The sequence below is a fragment of the Pteropus vampyrus genome, unplaced genomic scaffold (genome assembly GCF_000151845.1).
Source record: "Pteropus vampyrus isolate Shadow unplaced genomic scaffold, Pvam_2.0 Scaffold14, whole genome shotgun sequence".
NCBI lineage: Eukaryota > Metazoa > Chordata > Mammalia > Chiroptera > Pteropodidae > Pteropus > Pteropus vampyrus.
This window is the reverse complement of record NW_011888795.1, coordinates 8,995,791-9,011,919: the sequence shown is the minus strand read 5'-3', so window position 1 is coordinate 9,011,919 and position 16,129 is coordinate 8,995,791. Positions and strand designations below refer to the sequence as shown.

Here is a 16,129-nt window from a genome sequence, read left to right as displayed (position 1 = left end):
ATAATTAATTGATATCTAATATATTAAGTATTTTTATTGACACATTGTTGCTTTAACATTTATTTTCTACCCAGCTTTGAAATATATTATAAACATAGTATTCAGCATATTAAACCTGTATTTAGAGGAATAAAAGATATTCATCCCCTTAGATACTGTAACTTCATTTAGCATTAGAAATAACATTTACTCTATTTATTTTTCTTAATACTAACTTCTATGTCTGAGCAAACTTTTTGAAACAATAAGTTAATAACCACTTGCCTGTTTGATACACTGAAGTTTTTCCTTTTATGTTCTAGCTATCAAATTTGTGAATTTATGTATGAACGAGAACACCAATATGACAAAATTATCGATTGCTATTTACGTGACCCACTAAGAGAGGTGAGTCAGGAGCCCGCTTACCCTTTTTTCTTACTCATTCCCTCCCTCCATTGAGTAGATATAACTATTCAGTAAGTATAACTGTTCAGTAGAAATATTTGGACATGTGTTTGCTGATTCATTTCATTTATTCAGTAGGTTTTTATTGAGCACCTATTAGCAAAGTATACAGCAATAATTAAAACAGATATAGTTCCTGCAATTTTAGAACTTATGGTTTAGTGGTAGAGACCGACAGAAACCAAATATATAATTACAAATTGTGAAGAGAAGCTAGATTTTACATTAGAGGATAATGGGGGAACTGCCATATGCAGAGTAGCCAGGGAAGGAATCTCAGAGGAAGTGACATAAAGTGACTTTGGAATTTAGGAAGTCAGTCAAGCAGAGAGCAACAAAAAGGTGTTCAGGGTTAGAGAACTGTTTATGCAAAGGCCCCGAGGTAGGGGAGAATTTTGGCACATTTGGAGAACTGAATAGAGATCATATAAATGAAGATCAGTATAAGTAGAGCACAATAGACAAGGGCAAGAGTGATTTGAGATGAAATTGGGAATGTGAACAGGGACCACCAAAGACAAAAGTATGATATTCCCTCATTAGGTTAATGAAAATGAGACCAAAATTAACTGGAACAGATTTGCAGCTTTTAAGAATCTACCCTAAAATTTTAAACAATTACTTTTTCTCTTTAGTGTCAGTTTTCCACTAATCAGTTGTTTCCAAAAGATTTTCTATCTCCGAACGATAGATATTTATCAACACTGGTACTGATAGTAAAGAGTGATCATAGATTGCTTGAGTGAATTAATGAATAAATTATATTGTCTTGTGCTCCTTAGGAAGAAGTCTTTAACTACATTCACAACATCTTATCTATCCCTGGACACAGTGCAGAGGAGAAGCAGTCTGTGTGGCAGAAAGCAATGGATCATATTGAGGTGCTGATTCAACAAAACTTTTTAAACTTCCTCACTTGTATAGACATCTTCTGAATTAAGCTATGCTAACTAAGCAGTGGCAAGTGTCATATTATTAAGGTGATTTACTTGCCGATTAACATCTTTTTCAGATAATTTATTCCACCTCATATTTATATTCATAAAGCCTATGTCATATACAATTTATTATATCATGAATTCTGAAAATAACCCACATTCAATCAGCTGGTTGACAAACTGGGATATTAGTGGTTTTTTACAGCAGTTTTAGAATGATTCTGAGAGTACTCCTGGTCTTTTTCACCAATACATAATGAGAGCCATCCCCTACCAATCACCCAATGGAATTTTAGAAACATTTCTGCAATGAGTTTTTCTCTCATGTATTTCCCTTCCTTCTGTAACAGGATGATGATTCTGATTTTGTTTATGCATGCTGTTTTACAAGAATTCAAGAGCTGACATTGAAACAAAAAGTTCTTTTTAAAAAACATACTTCTAGATGTCTGAATGGAGAGACTAATAATGTGTGATGAACATGTGATTAGAATGCATCTCAGACTGTCCAATTATTTTCATATTGTATTTTTAAATTTTGTTTTATGAGTCACTGATTATTGAAAAAAGCAATGACAAAAGGTGCTGAAGTAATCCTAGTTTTGGATATAACATTTATATCCAAAAAGTTTATTTCTTCTTCCTTATAGTAAGGATCAGGTGATGGGGTAACTTCTGGTGATGGGTTTAGAGATGCAGTGAAAGATATGGTTATTCGACATGTTTTAAATTTTTTAGTACATATTAAAATGATAAGAAAAGATGAGCTCTGAAACTCAGAAAACATTTCATATGACTTGAACACTTTGTTCTAGTTCCTGATGGTTGTAAAGTTTAGAAAGATCAGAAAAGTGAACAACATCTTATGTAAGACATCTGGTGTGAAAGAGGTAAAGTCGGTCATCAAATATGTGTTCTGAAGTAATTTCTACACTTTCATCTATAGGATTGAGAATACACACACACACACACACACACACACACACACACATGTTATTTAATGTTATGATATTTCTGCTAACGACAAGATGAGTATATCTTGATGCAAGAACCCAAGAAAACCTCCTATTTTGAGTTATATCTTCTCTTCTTTAATCATTTTGCATTCTTTTTCTTTTCATCATCCCCTTTAAGTCTCCATAGTTACATTATGGCTCATTCTTCATTTCACTTCATCTGCATTATGCAGTGGTTTGAGCACATGGGCTCCAGACATCCAAAAATGAAGCTATGTCTCTCTGCATAATGTGAAACGTGATGAATTAATCAATGAGCAAACAAATTACTCAGCAGAAAACTCACACTGGAGAGAAGTTTTTTTGCTGCACAACAGTTATTTCTGCTGACTGTTTTCTTCACATCTGTACATTCTTTTCACCTTGAACTTTTTAATAACTCTTAAGACTGTGATTACAAATATATAGACTTTTGGTTGAAGGACTTCTGTGGCTTTAGTAATGTAAATAAAATCAACATTAAGTCGGTAGGGGTAAAAGTCCTCATAATAAAGTTTCCTGACAGTATACTCAGTGTATAGATTAGTGGTCCTAAATACTTTGGGGATTATAGACCTTTTTTGAGAATCTAATGGAGGATTTGGACCTGTGCCCTCATAATGTACATGTGCACAGATACATAACTTTGTTTACAATTTCAGGGATTCACAGACCTCCGAAAAGCCATTCTTAGATTGGATCTGTGGATTCCAGGTAAAAAAATCACCAGTTAAGATGGTTTTTCCAATCTGGACAAAACATGTTCCATTAGATTTTTAAAAATATTTATTATTGTGAAATATAAAAAATATCCAAAAAGTGCATGAAGCGAATATACAGATTAATAAAACATTAAAATCAAACATTCCAGGCCCAGACCAAAAAATAGTTATTTTTAATACCTCAGACTTCCCATGTTTTCTTTCTTAATCACTGTCTTCTGCCTCCCATGATATACCTGTTATCCTGGTTTTTCTGATAATCTCTTGCCTTTCTACTACTGTTAACTGCATATACCTACATCCCTACAAATTTTATTTCTATTTTGCTTGTTTCTGAACTTCATATAAATGAAGTTATACTCTGTATTTTTTTTTCCTCAATATTTTGAGAAGTTTGTACATTTTGTTGTATGTAGCTGTGGTTCATTTTTATTGTTGTGTAATATTCCATTTTACGAGTATATCATAGTTTATCTATTCTATTATTAGTGAACATTTCAGTTGTTTCTAGTTTTTGACTATTAAAAATAGTCCATTCATAATCATTCTTCGATACACATCTGAGCACAGCCACATGCATTTCTCTAGGCCAGTGGTTCTCAATTTGATCTCCAGTCCAACATTATAATATCAGCTAAAACTTGGTAGACATGCAGTTTCAGTCTTCAATTTAGACCTTCTGAATTAGAAACTCTGGGGATAGGACCCAGCAATATGTTTTAATAAGCTCTCAAAGTGGTTTTGAGGCATGCTAACATTCAATAATCTCTGTTCAGAGTCTATGATTGCCAGTTAATGGGGATAAATATCAAACTTTACCAGGTGCTGGCATTAAATGAGATTTTCCATTGGCTCTACATCCTTGCTAGATTTAAAACTTTTGCCAATCTAGCGGACATGTAATGATATTTCATCATGTTTTAAATTTGCATATCCTAGTTACTAACAAGATTGATAGACTTTTCATATTTATTGGTCATTTAAATTTCCTTTCTGTGATGTGCCTATTTATGTCTTTTGCCCATTTTTCTATTATAATGTCTTTTGTACTTATTGATTTATAGAAGCTTTTTATGTGTTCCTGGATATTAGTCTTTTTTCAGTGATGCATGTTGTGAATATCTTCTTCTACTCCATGGCTTTTTTCTATGGTTCTTTTTAAGAAGTTTTTTTTTTAAATAAGTCAAAATAATCATTTTTTTTTTCTTCTACACTAAAGAAGTCTCATATTATTGTCAAAAAGCTTTCTTGATTTGTTTTGTTTTTTTTTCCAACTTTAAATCTTAGGTCCACCTGAAAGCAATTTTCTTATAATGAATAAGATGGGAGACCAATTAATTTTTAAAAATATTGGTGCTCAATTTTCCTAGCACAGTTATTTTAAAGGTTGTCTTTCCCCATTGCTCAGAAGTGCTACTTTGTCATAAGTATATCAAGGATCTATATGCTTGGTCTATGTTTTTGGGCCCTCTTCTGTTTCATTGGTCTATTTATTGTGTCTGCATCAGTACCACAGAAGTATTTTAAATATCATTGTTTTATGATAAATCTTGTTATCTTTATGAGAGTATTGGCTATTCAGGACCCTTTGTACTTCCAAATAGATTTTAGAACCAGCTTGTCAAGTTCCACAAAAAAATTTTTTAACCTTATGATTTTGACAGGGATTACATTGAATCTGTCAATCATTTTGAATGTTATTGACATCTTTACAATACTGAGTCTTCCAATCTATAACCATGTGTTATAACTCTTTATTCAATATTTTTTATAAAGTTTTATAACTTTCTCTTAGAGATTTTCCATCCTTTGTTAGATTTGCTGTCACAACTTTATATTTTTAGCATAACAGTGCTATTTTTAATGCAATTTTATAATTTCCAACATAAGTACAGTATTTACTGTAAGGATTTTTATGGAAGTCTTCTATTTCTACTATGTCAATAGTTTTCTTAAGGAAGAATTTTATCACCTTTTCTACCTTATTCTATTGTTATGGTAAATTTTTTTGCTATTAAACCAGCCCTGAATTCTGTGGATAAATAAATACAACTTGATCCTGGTATATTATTCTTTTTAGATATTGTTTGATTTTGTTTTTATTTAGGATGTTTGTATCAATGTTCATGATTAATTTCTGTAGTTTTTCTTTCCTATATTGTCTTACTGGGTTTCAGTATCAGAATTTTGCTAGCCTTATCCAATGAGCTTAAGAGGTTTCCTTTTTTCTGTTCTCTTTAAGAGGTTAATTAATGTTGGAATTTTTCTTCCTTAAATGGTTGCCAGAAGTTACCAGTGAATCTATTTGGGTCTAGAGTTTTCCATATGGAAAGGTTTTTGACTATTCACTTTCTTTAGTGGTCAAAAATTAATGCAGGTTTTCAATTTCTTAAGTCAGTTATTTAATTATATATTTTTAAAAATTTATCTTTTGTGTCTAAATTTTCAAGTTCTTGACATAAATTAATTCACAATAGTTTCTTATCTATTTAATGTCTGCGGATCAGTAGTAATGTCCTACTTTTCGCTGCAATATTGATTAGTTGTGCCTTCTCTGTTTTGAGATATATTCTGTGAAAGTAGTATAAACCACAATTATTTGTGTCAACTCATTATTAATCTACAAATACTAACACAAATTATTAGATATACCATGAATTTTGCAGTCACACTAACTTACCTAATTTTTATTTGATAATACCATGTTGATCTATATTTGTTCTTTCCATTTTATTTGTGTAAGAAGAGAGTTTCAAGAAATAAAGGGTAGCCAGTAGTGTCTAGGAAAGTTTAAGGAGAGGACAAATTGGAAGTCTTATATTTGACAGAAATAGATCTTATTAACAGTGGTTAATTAATAGTGGTCAAGCTCTAAGTTTCAGTTAAGACTTATGACCTTAAGTTGATTTCTTAAGATATTTCCAGGCATCAGAAGTAAAGTTTTAGAATTCTTCACCAGAGAAATTGTAACTATACTCTTTTTTTCATTTCTTCAAGTTATTGCTTTAGGCTCAAGGGTGAAATTCACTGATGGGGATTTTGGGAAGCTTTTGTTCTTTCTGATCATCCTGCAGATATCGTGGCCTAAATCCAGAGTTTTAATGCTTTTATTTTTTCAGAATTCTTAATTACCTTTTATATCAAATCTGATTTTTTATGTGGCACATTTTAAATTTTGCTCATTTACAACGTGCCTTTAAATTGAGGCCCTACATCAAGGTCTTTCAAAATGCAGTGTAAAAGCTCATAAAAATATTGAGGTAGATGATCATGCTTCACATCTATGGAAATTCAATTTAAATTAACATTAAAGATTTAACAAAAAGGTTTTATCTTTTTCTTTTACTCTAGGAACTTGTGTCCCTGAAGCCCTGTAAAGCTGCAGAACTGGTTGCTACTCACTTTTCTGAACAGATTGAAACAGTCATTAAAAAACTTCAGGTAAATAATATAAAAATACATTGGGAAGAAACACCTAGTAGAGAGACAATTATTGCATATCCACCTAAGAACTTTTGGTTGTAGTAATTTCCTCAATTAATAGTTGCCATTTACACATCGTGTGTGTGTGTGTGTGTGTGTTTGTATTTGGGAGCAGTTACGTAATGATCTGAGTCTAGAAATGAGGGAGTTCATCTTTGTGTATAATACACATTAACATCACAGAAACAATTTTGGACCATAACCAGTCCTTATTCTAGAAATCGTATTGAGCAGATTCTCTCCTCAGGCCCCTACTCCCCATTTTCTTTTGCTATAGGAACGATAGTTGTACTCTCTTTGAGGTTCATGTTATTTATTCCGACTTTTGTTATTCTCAAATTGGTTTAATGCTGACTATTTAGAATTTTTGTTGGAAAATCTTACCTAGAATATTACCTATATTAATGCTGAATATTGAGATGCTCCGTTCGAAGTACTATTTAATGGACCTAGTATTCCACTTGTCACTACAAGTGATAGAGGTAGGGAATAGGATAGTGAGAAGGACATGAAGCACAACCCAGAGTCCTCAAGTGGTAATAACAGTAATAGGTGATAGATATGCAAGATAGAAACCAGAGAAGTGAGTGGGAGGCAGCTGGCATGGGAGACAAAGATATAGAATTCATTCATTTAAGCACTTATTGTGGCCCCACTTTGTACCACAGCGTGGTATGCCCTGGGAGGCGCAAATAAGAATACAATCTTTTTTTTTCCCCCTCTGGAACAGACAAGCACTTATATAACTACAGTATGATGTTGTGAACACTACAGCAGACATATGTAAAAAGTCCTGCAGGAACAAGAGGAGAGGGTGATAGACAGTGCGAGAAAGTAAGACAGGAGTTCTCAGAGCCTGAACTGGGTCTTGAATGATTGGTATCCATTTTCTAGGCAGAGAACTGGGAAGGGCTTTCTAGATAAAGTGCTCTATGTATGTAAATACTTGAAGGCGTGAAGCAACATGCTTATTCAGAGAATGGTCAGACTTATGTGAAGCATGATGTGGTGGGGACAGTGGTAGAAGAAGCATTAGATTAAACTATAAAAGGTAGATTGGATGGGAGGAGTTAGAAGTATAGAGGCTGGAAAATAGAGTTTCAGGACCTGATATTGAAGTCTTATATGTAATGCTAAGAAATTATACTGTATCTTCTGTGTACTGAACAATTACTAAAGTTTTTTTAAGCAAAAGAGTGACATCATTAGATTCACCTTCTAGAAAATAAACTCTATAGTGTGGAAATGTACTGGCAAAGAGAACAAATGGAGGAGAGAGACTAGTTAGAAAGTCTAGGCAAAAGATGGCAAGGACCAGGACTAAGTGGCAGTGGAGAGGACAGTAAAATGTGTAGAGCTTAGAAATTAGTTGAATGTGGTGGGAGGAGTTAAAAATGACTCCCAGATATCAGGCTTGGTTGTCTAGCATCATGAGGCCCATTAACTCAAGATGAAGACTCGTTAATTAAGTCAATAAATATTTATGTACCTGCTGTGGGCCAAAAGCATTGTTAAGTGCTGAGGATACGAAAGTATGTAAATGTATGCCTGTGCTCAAGGAAGATAAATAATCCAGAAGACAATTGCAGAGTCATTGAACTTGAATGATGATAGAGCACTGCCCATGGTACTGAGGAAGTATGTGGAGGGTCATCTAACCCATTCCAGTGAGGGGCAACAGGAGGACAGTTCTTCTAAAACTACTCTCAACCCACAGAATTTCTACACCCTTTAAAAGAATTTCTACACCCTTTAAAAGTCAGCGATTCTGATGAATCTACTCATAGTGTTGTTACTGTCATTTAAAATGTAAGATTATCTATTGCACTATTCTTTTTTCCTATAGTCTCTAAAGATATTTAGAGGTAGAGAGGCTAGGTAAAATGAATATACATAATGTCATTCATCAGGCAAATGTATAAAAGCTGAAATGTCATGGATTTAAAAAAAAAAAAAAAAAAGATTGTCTATTTGACCATGGAAAGTTTGTGTATTCTTACACATTTCTTTTAAAGAAATGAACTATTTCTTTTATTGCAGAGCTTTATTGATTATGTGAGAATCCTGTACAAATTTTAAAGTGCCTTTACTTTTGATGGCAAGTAATATGTCTCTAACCGTTGTTTTCAGAATTCTTGGAATAAAAAATAAGCCAGAATATTAAGTTATAACCAGGAGTCGTATAAAATAAAGTGACAGGCCAGGGAGAAGATAGAAAATCAAAGACTGATAAACATATTTAAAATATCATATTCTAAATGACAGTCCTTTTCAGTCTTGAGGGCTCCCTGCTTTTTATAGGTGAAGGTTAAGTGGGTCAAAAAAGAAAAACTAAGCTATGATAAGTTTTGCTTAGCTTTCCTCAGACCTCAGAAACATTATTAATAGTCATATGGTATTCTAAGGTTTATCTCATTTAATTTTCACCTCTATCCTGTGCAGAGAGTAGAAAAGATACTGCTGTTCTCTTTTACACATAAGTAAACTGAATAAATAAGAGAGTCTGACTTACAAAAAGTCACAAGCTAATAAGTAGAAGAAATAGAATCCAGATTTCATGGCATATGAATTGCTAGTGTGTTGCAGTTTGCCATCTCTTCTGTAGTTTATTATATTGGGGAGTTAATGAGCTTTTTTGGTGGTGGTGGTTATTGGGGTTTCACACTCCCACCCTACCTAGATTAACTATCTCACAATAAGCCTTTGTCACAAGAAGCACTAGGTAAAGCAGTGTGAACCCATCAGTGCAGCCAGAACTCACGAGCAGCAGAGCAGTTCAGAGCATCCTCATGTTGGGAACTGCTCAGGGTTTTGTCTCAGTAGAGGGTTTTGTCGTTGTTTTTTGTTTGTTTTAATTTTTTTTTTTTTTTTTTTTTTGCGGTAACAAGGTGTTTGTGTTTCTTCTCCACTCAAAATCAAATGTGTGACACTGATTAGAGTTACTGAGAGGAAATGCTCTCCAAATGATTCTTTAGAATTTCTTAGATCTGTACAGAGGGCTTCATGGAAATAATCACATGTGTGTGTTTATTTTAAAGGGATATTCTATAGTTACTCTTTACCATGGCATAGTTTGAAGAATTTGTTTTAATATTATATTTTTTACTCTTTTTTTATTCAGAACCAGGTTTTGCTTTTCAAATTTCTGCAGAGTCTTCTTGACCCAAGGTATGTTGATAAACCTTAGTTTTTCATAATGCATAGATGAGAAATCAAAGAAAATAAATTGAGGTTAAGAAACTAGCCCATGATATCCAAATAGTATACTCAGCTCTTGATTTTTAATATTAGTGGGAGTAGCAGTTACATAGATTATTTCAAAATACATGACCTAAGTCTACGGCCATGCCACCCTGAACGCACCTGATCTCGTCTGATCTTGGAAGCTAAGCAGGATTGGGCGGGCCTGCTTAGTACTTGGATGGAAGACCACTTAGAAATACCAGGTGCTGTAGGTGTTAAAAAAAAAAAAAAAATCCATGATCTGGAATAGTTTATAGCCTAAAGGAATACTTTTCTTTCTATTTGAACATGAGCATACAGAGTGAGTTAATAAAATAATTCAAATAAGATAATGAAGTCATACCACAAAGACATGTTTCACAAGGAATTCGATAACCATCTAGCTTCTCTTTTCTATCCTAACTTCACTCCTTTCTTTTATTCCATACTGCAGATCGATGGCTTTACTTTCAAAGTAAACACCTAGTCTCAGCCCACATCTAAATTTTACCTTTTAAACTCTCATTCATAGTGCTTAGTTTTAAATAACTGTTCCGGGTGGTGTGAGAAGGAAAGTTTAAATGTTTTTTAAATGTTATTTAGTGGTACTCATCAAATAAAATGTAGCCCAAGGAGATGATGAAATTAGCAATGGATTTGTAAGCAAACCATCTCTGCATGTGAGATCTTAACATTTTGTTGTGACGAAATGGAGTACATTGGGAGTTGAGTGTAATGACATTTAATACCGTCTAAGACAGTCACTCTTAACCAGCAGTGTGTGTCAGAATCACCTAAGAAACTTTGAAAAACATAGATGCCTGGGCCTATGAATTACCACGGGTGGGGATATTTTTGATGTACACCTAGAATTAGGAGTCAGTGGTTTAAGTGTAATATTCCAGATGACACAGCTTTCACATCAGACATACGAACTTTTAAGTTGCATTTTAATGTATAGTAGCCATTGAAAACAGTCATTTACTTGCTTTAGTGATTATGATATCAGTTTTGGTTCTTCCACTGTTCTGTGCTATTTTTAAATACCAAAATAACAGTAATTTTGTTGATTATAATAATTTTTTTGAATTCTTAATCATTAAAACCTTGAGCAGGCTGTGCTGCATTTAAATTTAGAGTCATACAAATATGCATATGCAGATGTTTAGAAAGACAATCTGTCTACATTTTCCCCTGCACCCCAGTTCAGTAACTTTTCAAAGTATCTGTGTCAGATTTATTCTCTTAGGACTGACTCCTCTTCTAGGATAATTAATTTTAACCAAGTCATTTTCCTCCAGCTATCCTACCAGGAGAGACTCAAGCTGGACAGATTAAGTTCAGCCTTGAACTTGGCCTTTATCACATGTAATAAAGTATAAAAGATAATGGTGACCAAATCGTACTTCTTTAAAATTAAAAAAAAAATACCAGTATTAGGTAATATAAATATCAATACTATCATTTGCTCTGATATTGCAATCGCTACTTGAACTTCGCAGTAATAAAAATGACACATCACAAGAGTTTTCGATGTCTTCCATGGAAAGGCTTGCTCTGTTATTACCTATGTCTACATTTGAAAGATATTAATTAGGTAAGATCCTTTAAAAGTACTGTGAAAGTTGTTTTGTTTACTAACAAACCACAAATTATTTTACATTTACTTGGTATATTTTCTCTTCTCGAACTAACCCTAACCCAGGATAATTACTCTGAATTAACTTGTCACACATTGTTACCATTTGGGGGCGATTTGAACTCCAGTGTTGCCCCAGAGACATAGGGGCGGTGTGCGGGGGGCACGTTAATGATGCTAATTTGGTTCTTCCCTGCTGATGCTGATGCAGCAAAGAGTATGGAAAAGAGGATGCGCACCCCCATGGGGAGTGGGTTATAGCAGGGAAAGAGAGGGCTGTACCTGCAGAAGTAAGAAGGTTTGTATTATATCCAGGCTGTGATGGGTGGTTACAAAAATGTTCCTAGGTAATTGGCATGTGAGATCATTTTGATTGACACTTGGCTGCTATATAACTCTTTGCCTAGTGCACATGTGCTTACCCAGAATTCAGTCTGTAATAATTAGATTCATGAACTTCCAGGCATGAACATGGTATTATAATGATGGTATAATGAGGCTGAGGCTGTGGGCAGGTTAGGGTAATACCTTCTGCACAAGCGTCTGTGGCCAGATAGAACCAGCTATAAGTTATGGCCCTCCTGTCCTTTGTCTTCCAGAATGCAGGAGACATTCTTTAACTGCTAATGAGGTGTTCTTTGAGTGGTCTCTGGCCTGCGCCTCCATTCCTTTGTTCCTCTGTCACTCATGTCTAGCTACCTAACAACATTATTCCTTCTCGTCATATCAGTTTGGCTTCAAGGTCCTCTCTTACCTGCTTCAGAGAGAAGCAGTATACCTACAGCCCTTCCTCTTCCCTCTTCCCAAAATCAACATGATCTAGAATGTCCTCACTTTTGACAACAGCCAAATTTCCAGCTTTACTTTAGCCTAGCAGAAATTAGGAGCTGACAAAGATTCTCCCCTTGACCAAACTTTATTCAGGTTCCTCTGAATCCTTGGCTCCACTAGGTCTGACTTTGGGCTTCTATCTCTATCCTTGCAGTCTTGATTTAGCAAGAATTCTGCTAAGTCAGTTTAGCTAGAATCCCCCACTCTTAGTATCTGATCAGCCAAAATATCTGTCCAAACTCTTCCATTCCCCAGTAATATGTGGTCACTCTGGCTTGCTTTCAGCAAGAATCCTGTTAGGTCAGTTCATCAAAGAATTCCTCTACCTTGTTAGTAATTTTCTATCCACAACTGCCTTCTCACCTCCCCACCCCACCTTTAGCTATAAATCCCCACTTGTCCTTGTTGCATTTAGGGTTGAACGTAGTCTCTCTCCCCTACTGCCAAAACCCCATTGCAGTAGTCCCTATACCTATCATGATAGTCCAAATAAAGTTTGCCTTACTATTTTTTCATACCCCTCAGAGCCTTTGATTAACAGGACTGAGACTTTAGTTCTACCTTTTAAAGAGCTCAATTTCATATTGATTCATCTCCAAGATGTCAAAGATGTGGTGGTGTACTTTGAGAGTCCCAATCCAGAATTTATCATATTTTATCCTTTTACCTTATGTCTTATATAGTGAGCAGATATCAATTTAGATTATGCTCTAAATTCATTGGTAAGTTTGATGTTTGGCATTTTAATACAATCATGTTTATGTAAAGATCATTTTAAGTGACAGTATCTCAGATTAACCTATAAAAGCCTGTTTAATGCACAATGTAAATATATAATAGTGGGAGAAGGAGAAAAATCTTTTCCTTCTACCCATCTAGGTTCTTGGCTGAGACTCTGTAACAAAAGACACATTAAGAGAAGAAAACATACAGATTTATTTAGGATAAATTTTACCTTATATGAGAGCCTTCATAAGGAAATGAAGACCTGAAGAAGCAGTTAAACATGAGCATTTTTTGCTAGGTTTGATGAAGAGTAGAAAGTTATAGGAAAACGTGATAGGACCAGAAGATATGAGCTAAGGATAATACATGGAGAAAGCTGTTTGGATTCCTCTTCGTGCGCATCTTCAGAGATAAGGATACTCCTTTCCTCCAGGTATAGGGTGAGCACCTCTCACATGAAGGTCTTATGATCTCCTTACGGTGTGAAGGGGGAGGACGGAGAGTCCTTCGTGCACCCGCCATTTCTCAGATGTTTTCAGCTTAAAATATTCAGTATGCCAAGGTACCATATTTTGGGGTACTATATTTTGGGGTAGTGTGTTCCTCTGGATTGAAGGAGAGGAACAATGTTAAGAAGGTTGAGTGCAGAGGGAATAAGGAGGAGTTGCTTCCTGAGCTGGCCTTAGACAAAGTTTGAATTATAGAATTATTGTCTTTGGTGCCCTCTGCCTCCTCCCACTCTACCCGCTTCTTTCCAGGGGAACAGGATGCACACACTTCTTCAAGTTCCCATTTCATAAGCATATTGAGATATGTAGCATTGTTCTTAGGTAGATCATTTTAAATCCAAAATTACCTCCTTCCTTGATTCCCCAATCAAAACTTCTTCTAGTTGCTTTGTCAATTTCAGTATTATGTGACACTTTTATGGTGAGAATATACAAGTATACATACAGTAAAGCATACACACTAATGAAAAAATACTTTTCCAATACCCACTGACTTCTAGGATAAGAAGAAAGGAAGTAGTATGGACTAGTTTACAATAATCTCTGAATGACTGATTTTCTATCACATTTTGGCCTTTTCAAATGAGTATGCTTGTTGACTAACCGGAAGTAAAGGATTAGAGTCTTGTTAGGTACTGGGAAAAATGAAGTAGGAAACTAGGGGAATATGGAAAAAGATAATTAGTGTTGTTGTAAGAACATCCAGACCTGCAGAGAATTTTCATAAGAGTTTATTGGAACCAAACTGATGACGTGCTGGGAAGCAAGATGTCAAATGCTCCAGAGAATGACTATTTTGCAGGTCTTTTTCAACATTTGGAATTAAGGAGGATAACATGAAAGTGGGAGAAAGGAGAAAGCAAGATAGAGAAATCTCTATGATTGGTTTATAGGCTAGTTAAGAGGATTATGTGCTCCCTTGAGGGTGGTTATGTCTCTGAGGAGTATGAAAAAGAGGATTACTCTGGCATTTCAAAGGTATGTTAACCTAGATGTACAGAAACATAGTCAGGGCTTGCTTAAGGCCAAGAAAAACCTTTTACTAAAGAAGTTATATGCCTACGGTGTGACTACTCACCATGACCTGCCCAGTTAGAATTTATGATCTGATCACCCTATGAGGTTACTTTCAGTCACTTGAATATACCAGATTTATTACAGAATCTCTTTTTCATTCACAATAGGGACAAAAGAACATCAAGAATAAGTATACTTATGTGACACTTTTATGATGAGAATATACAAGTAACTGCCCTCTCTAGTAGTTTTCCCTGGCAGACTTCAGACTATTTATGCCTTCGATTCTTCCCTTTTTGTTCTGTGTAAGCAATAAGATTTTGTTTTTTTTTTAACATCTAGGTTTATCCTCCCCATGAAGCTCCTATAGCAGCATTCCGGAGAATAGAGAAAAATGAACAAAAACAGTTATTTTGAGATGGGGACTGCTTGTATATATGTGTCATATAAGAATATTGCTTTTTTTGTTCTTTTTCCAAAAACCTGAGTTAATAGGATTCTCATTTCTGTGTATATAGTGTATGCATATTTGATTTAACATTTACATGTATTCATTGAGTTGTTTTTGAGGGAGTAGCTTTTTTTTTCAATATTTTTAAAGGAAGAAGGAGTCTAATTAAATTCGTATATTTTTCTGTTTACTTTATTCACTTTCTTTGCTATTTTTGCTATGTAAATGTCTTCAGTAGAATTAATTGACCTACAAAGATACTGGTGACATCTGTATGTAGAAAGATTAGATAGTCTGGTTGGGGGTGGGAGAGGGAAGGCTGTTAATCCTCCAGAAACAAATTATTTGCCTGAATTGTAGCCAGAGCTTGGGAGAGAAAGGATTTGCTGCATCTTCCAATTCCCTTCTTTGGTACAGCTGCCACATAAAGCCCTACCCCACCCCCACTCCCTGTGTGCATTCCTGCTGGCCAAGAATTCTCACAGGAGTTCTCCTGGCATATTTACATCCAATGGTCTTTTGTGTACTGAGGTTGCTTGAAGGAAAATACAAAAGGACACTGATGTTTTTCGTGAGGCTGTAAGCTTCATAAGGAATAGAGAACGTGCAAGCATCTTTATATTCACAATAATTTCCTCAGCATGATTTTCTTGGTAATGTCGTTTTAGCCTTTGTTAAGAATGTCCTGGAGGCCTCTGAAATATACGGTGTGATTTTCTTGTAGGAAAAAAAAATGCATAAAATGTCGCATTGTATTTCTAAGTCTTTAATCATAATAAAAATTGAACATTGCTAAGAGAATGAGTGTTTTTTGCCAAGGAGTAAAAAGGTAGTTTACGGAAATGGTTATACATTGGATTTAAGTTGAATCTGTCAGTGTTTCTGTGGATATTGATACAGTGTTGACAGCGTATTTCAAAGTTAAAATAAAAAAAAATTAGGATATTACATATGTTTATGAACTTAGACATATAAAAATACATTTCTACTTGAGTGAGTGTCTATCAGCTTGGCCAGGCTTACCACCAGGTATCATAATTTTGGCTAGTATTTTGCCAGCAGCTCAAATTCAAGTTTGAAATCCTAATACATCATCATCCCCTAATCTTCAGACATTTCAGGTAGAAAGATAGGTAGGTAGGTAGGTAG

The 16,129-nt window shown here is 34.7% G+C and overlaps 1 protein-coding gene and 1 pseudogene across 1 annotated transcript in view; both read left to right on the top strand.

Annotated features, from left to right (window-relative positions):
• VPS8 (VPS8, CORVET complex subunit) overlaps nucleotides 1-16,129 on the top strand; it is a 255,708-nt gene that overhangs the window by 137,486 nt on the left and 102,093 nt on the right. Inside the window, exons 33-36 of the mRNA XM_011383477.2 lie at nucleotides 303-387; nucleotides 1,230-1,328; nucleotides 6,454-6,543; nucleotides 9,707-9,753. Of these exons, the coding sequence (XP_011381779.1) occupies nucleotides 303-387; nucleotides 1,230-1,328; nucleotides 6,454-6,543; nucleotides 9,707-9,753 (321 nt within the window). The remainder of the gene's footprint in view (nucleotides 1-302; nucleotides 388-1,229; nucleotides 1,329-6,453; nucleotides 6,544-9,706; nucleotides 9,754-16,129) is intronic.
• Nucleotides 9,921-10,043, top strand: LOC111734291 (annotated as a pseudogene).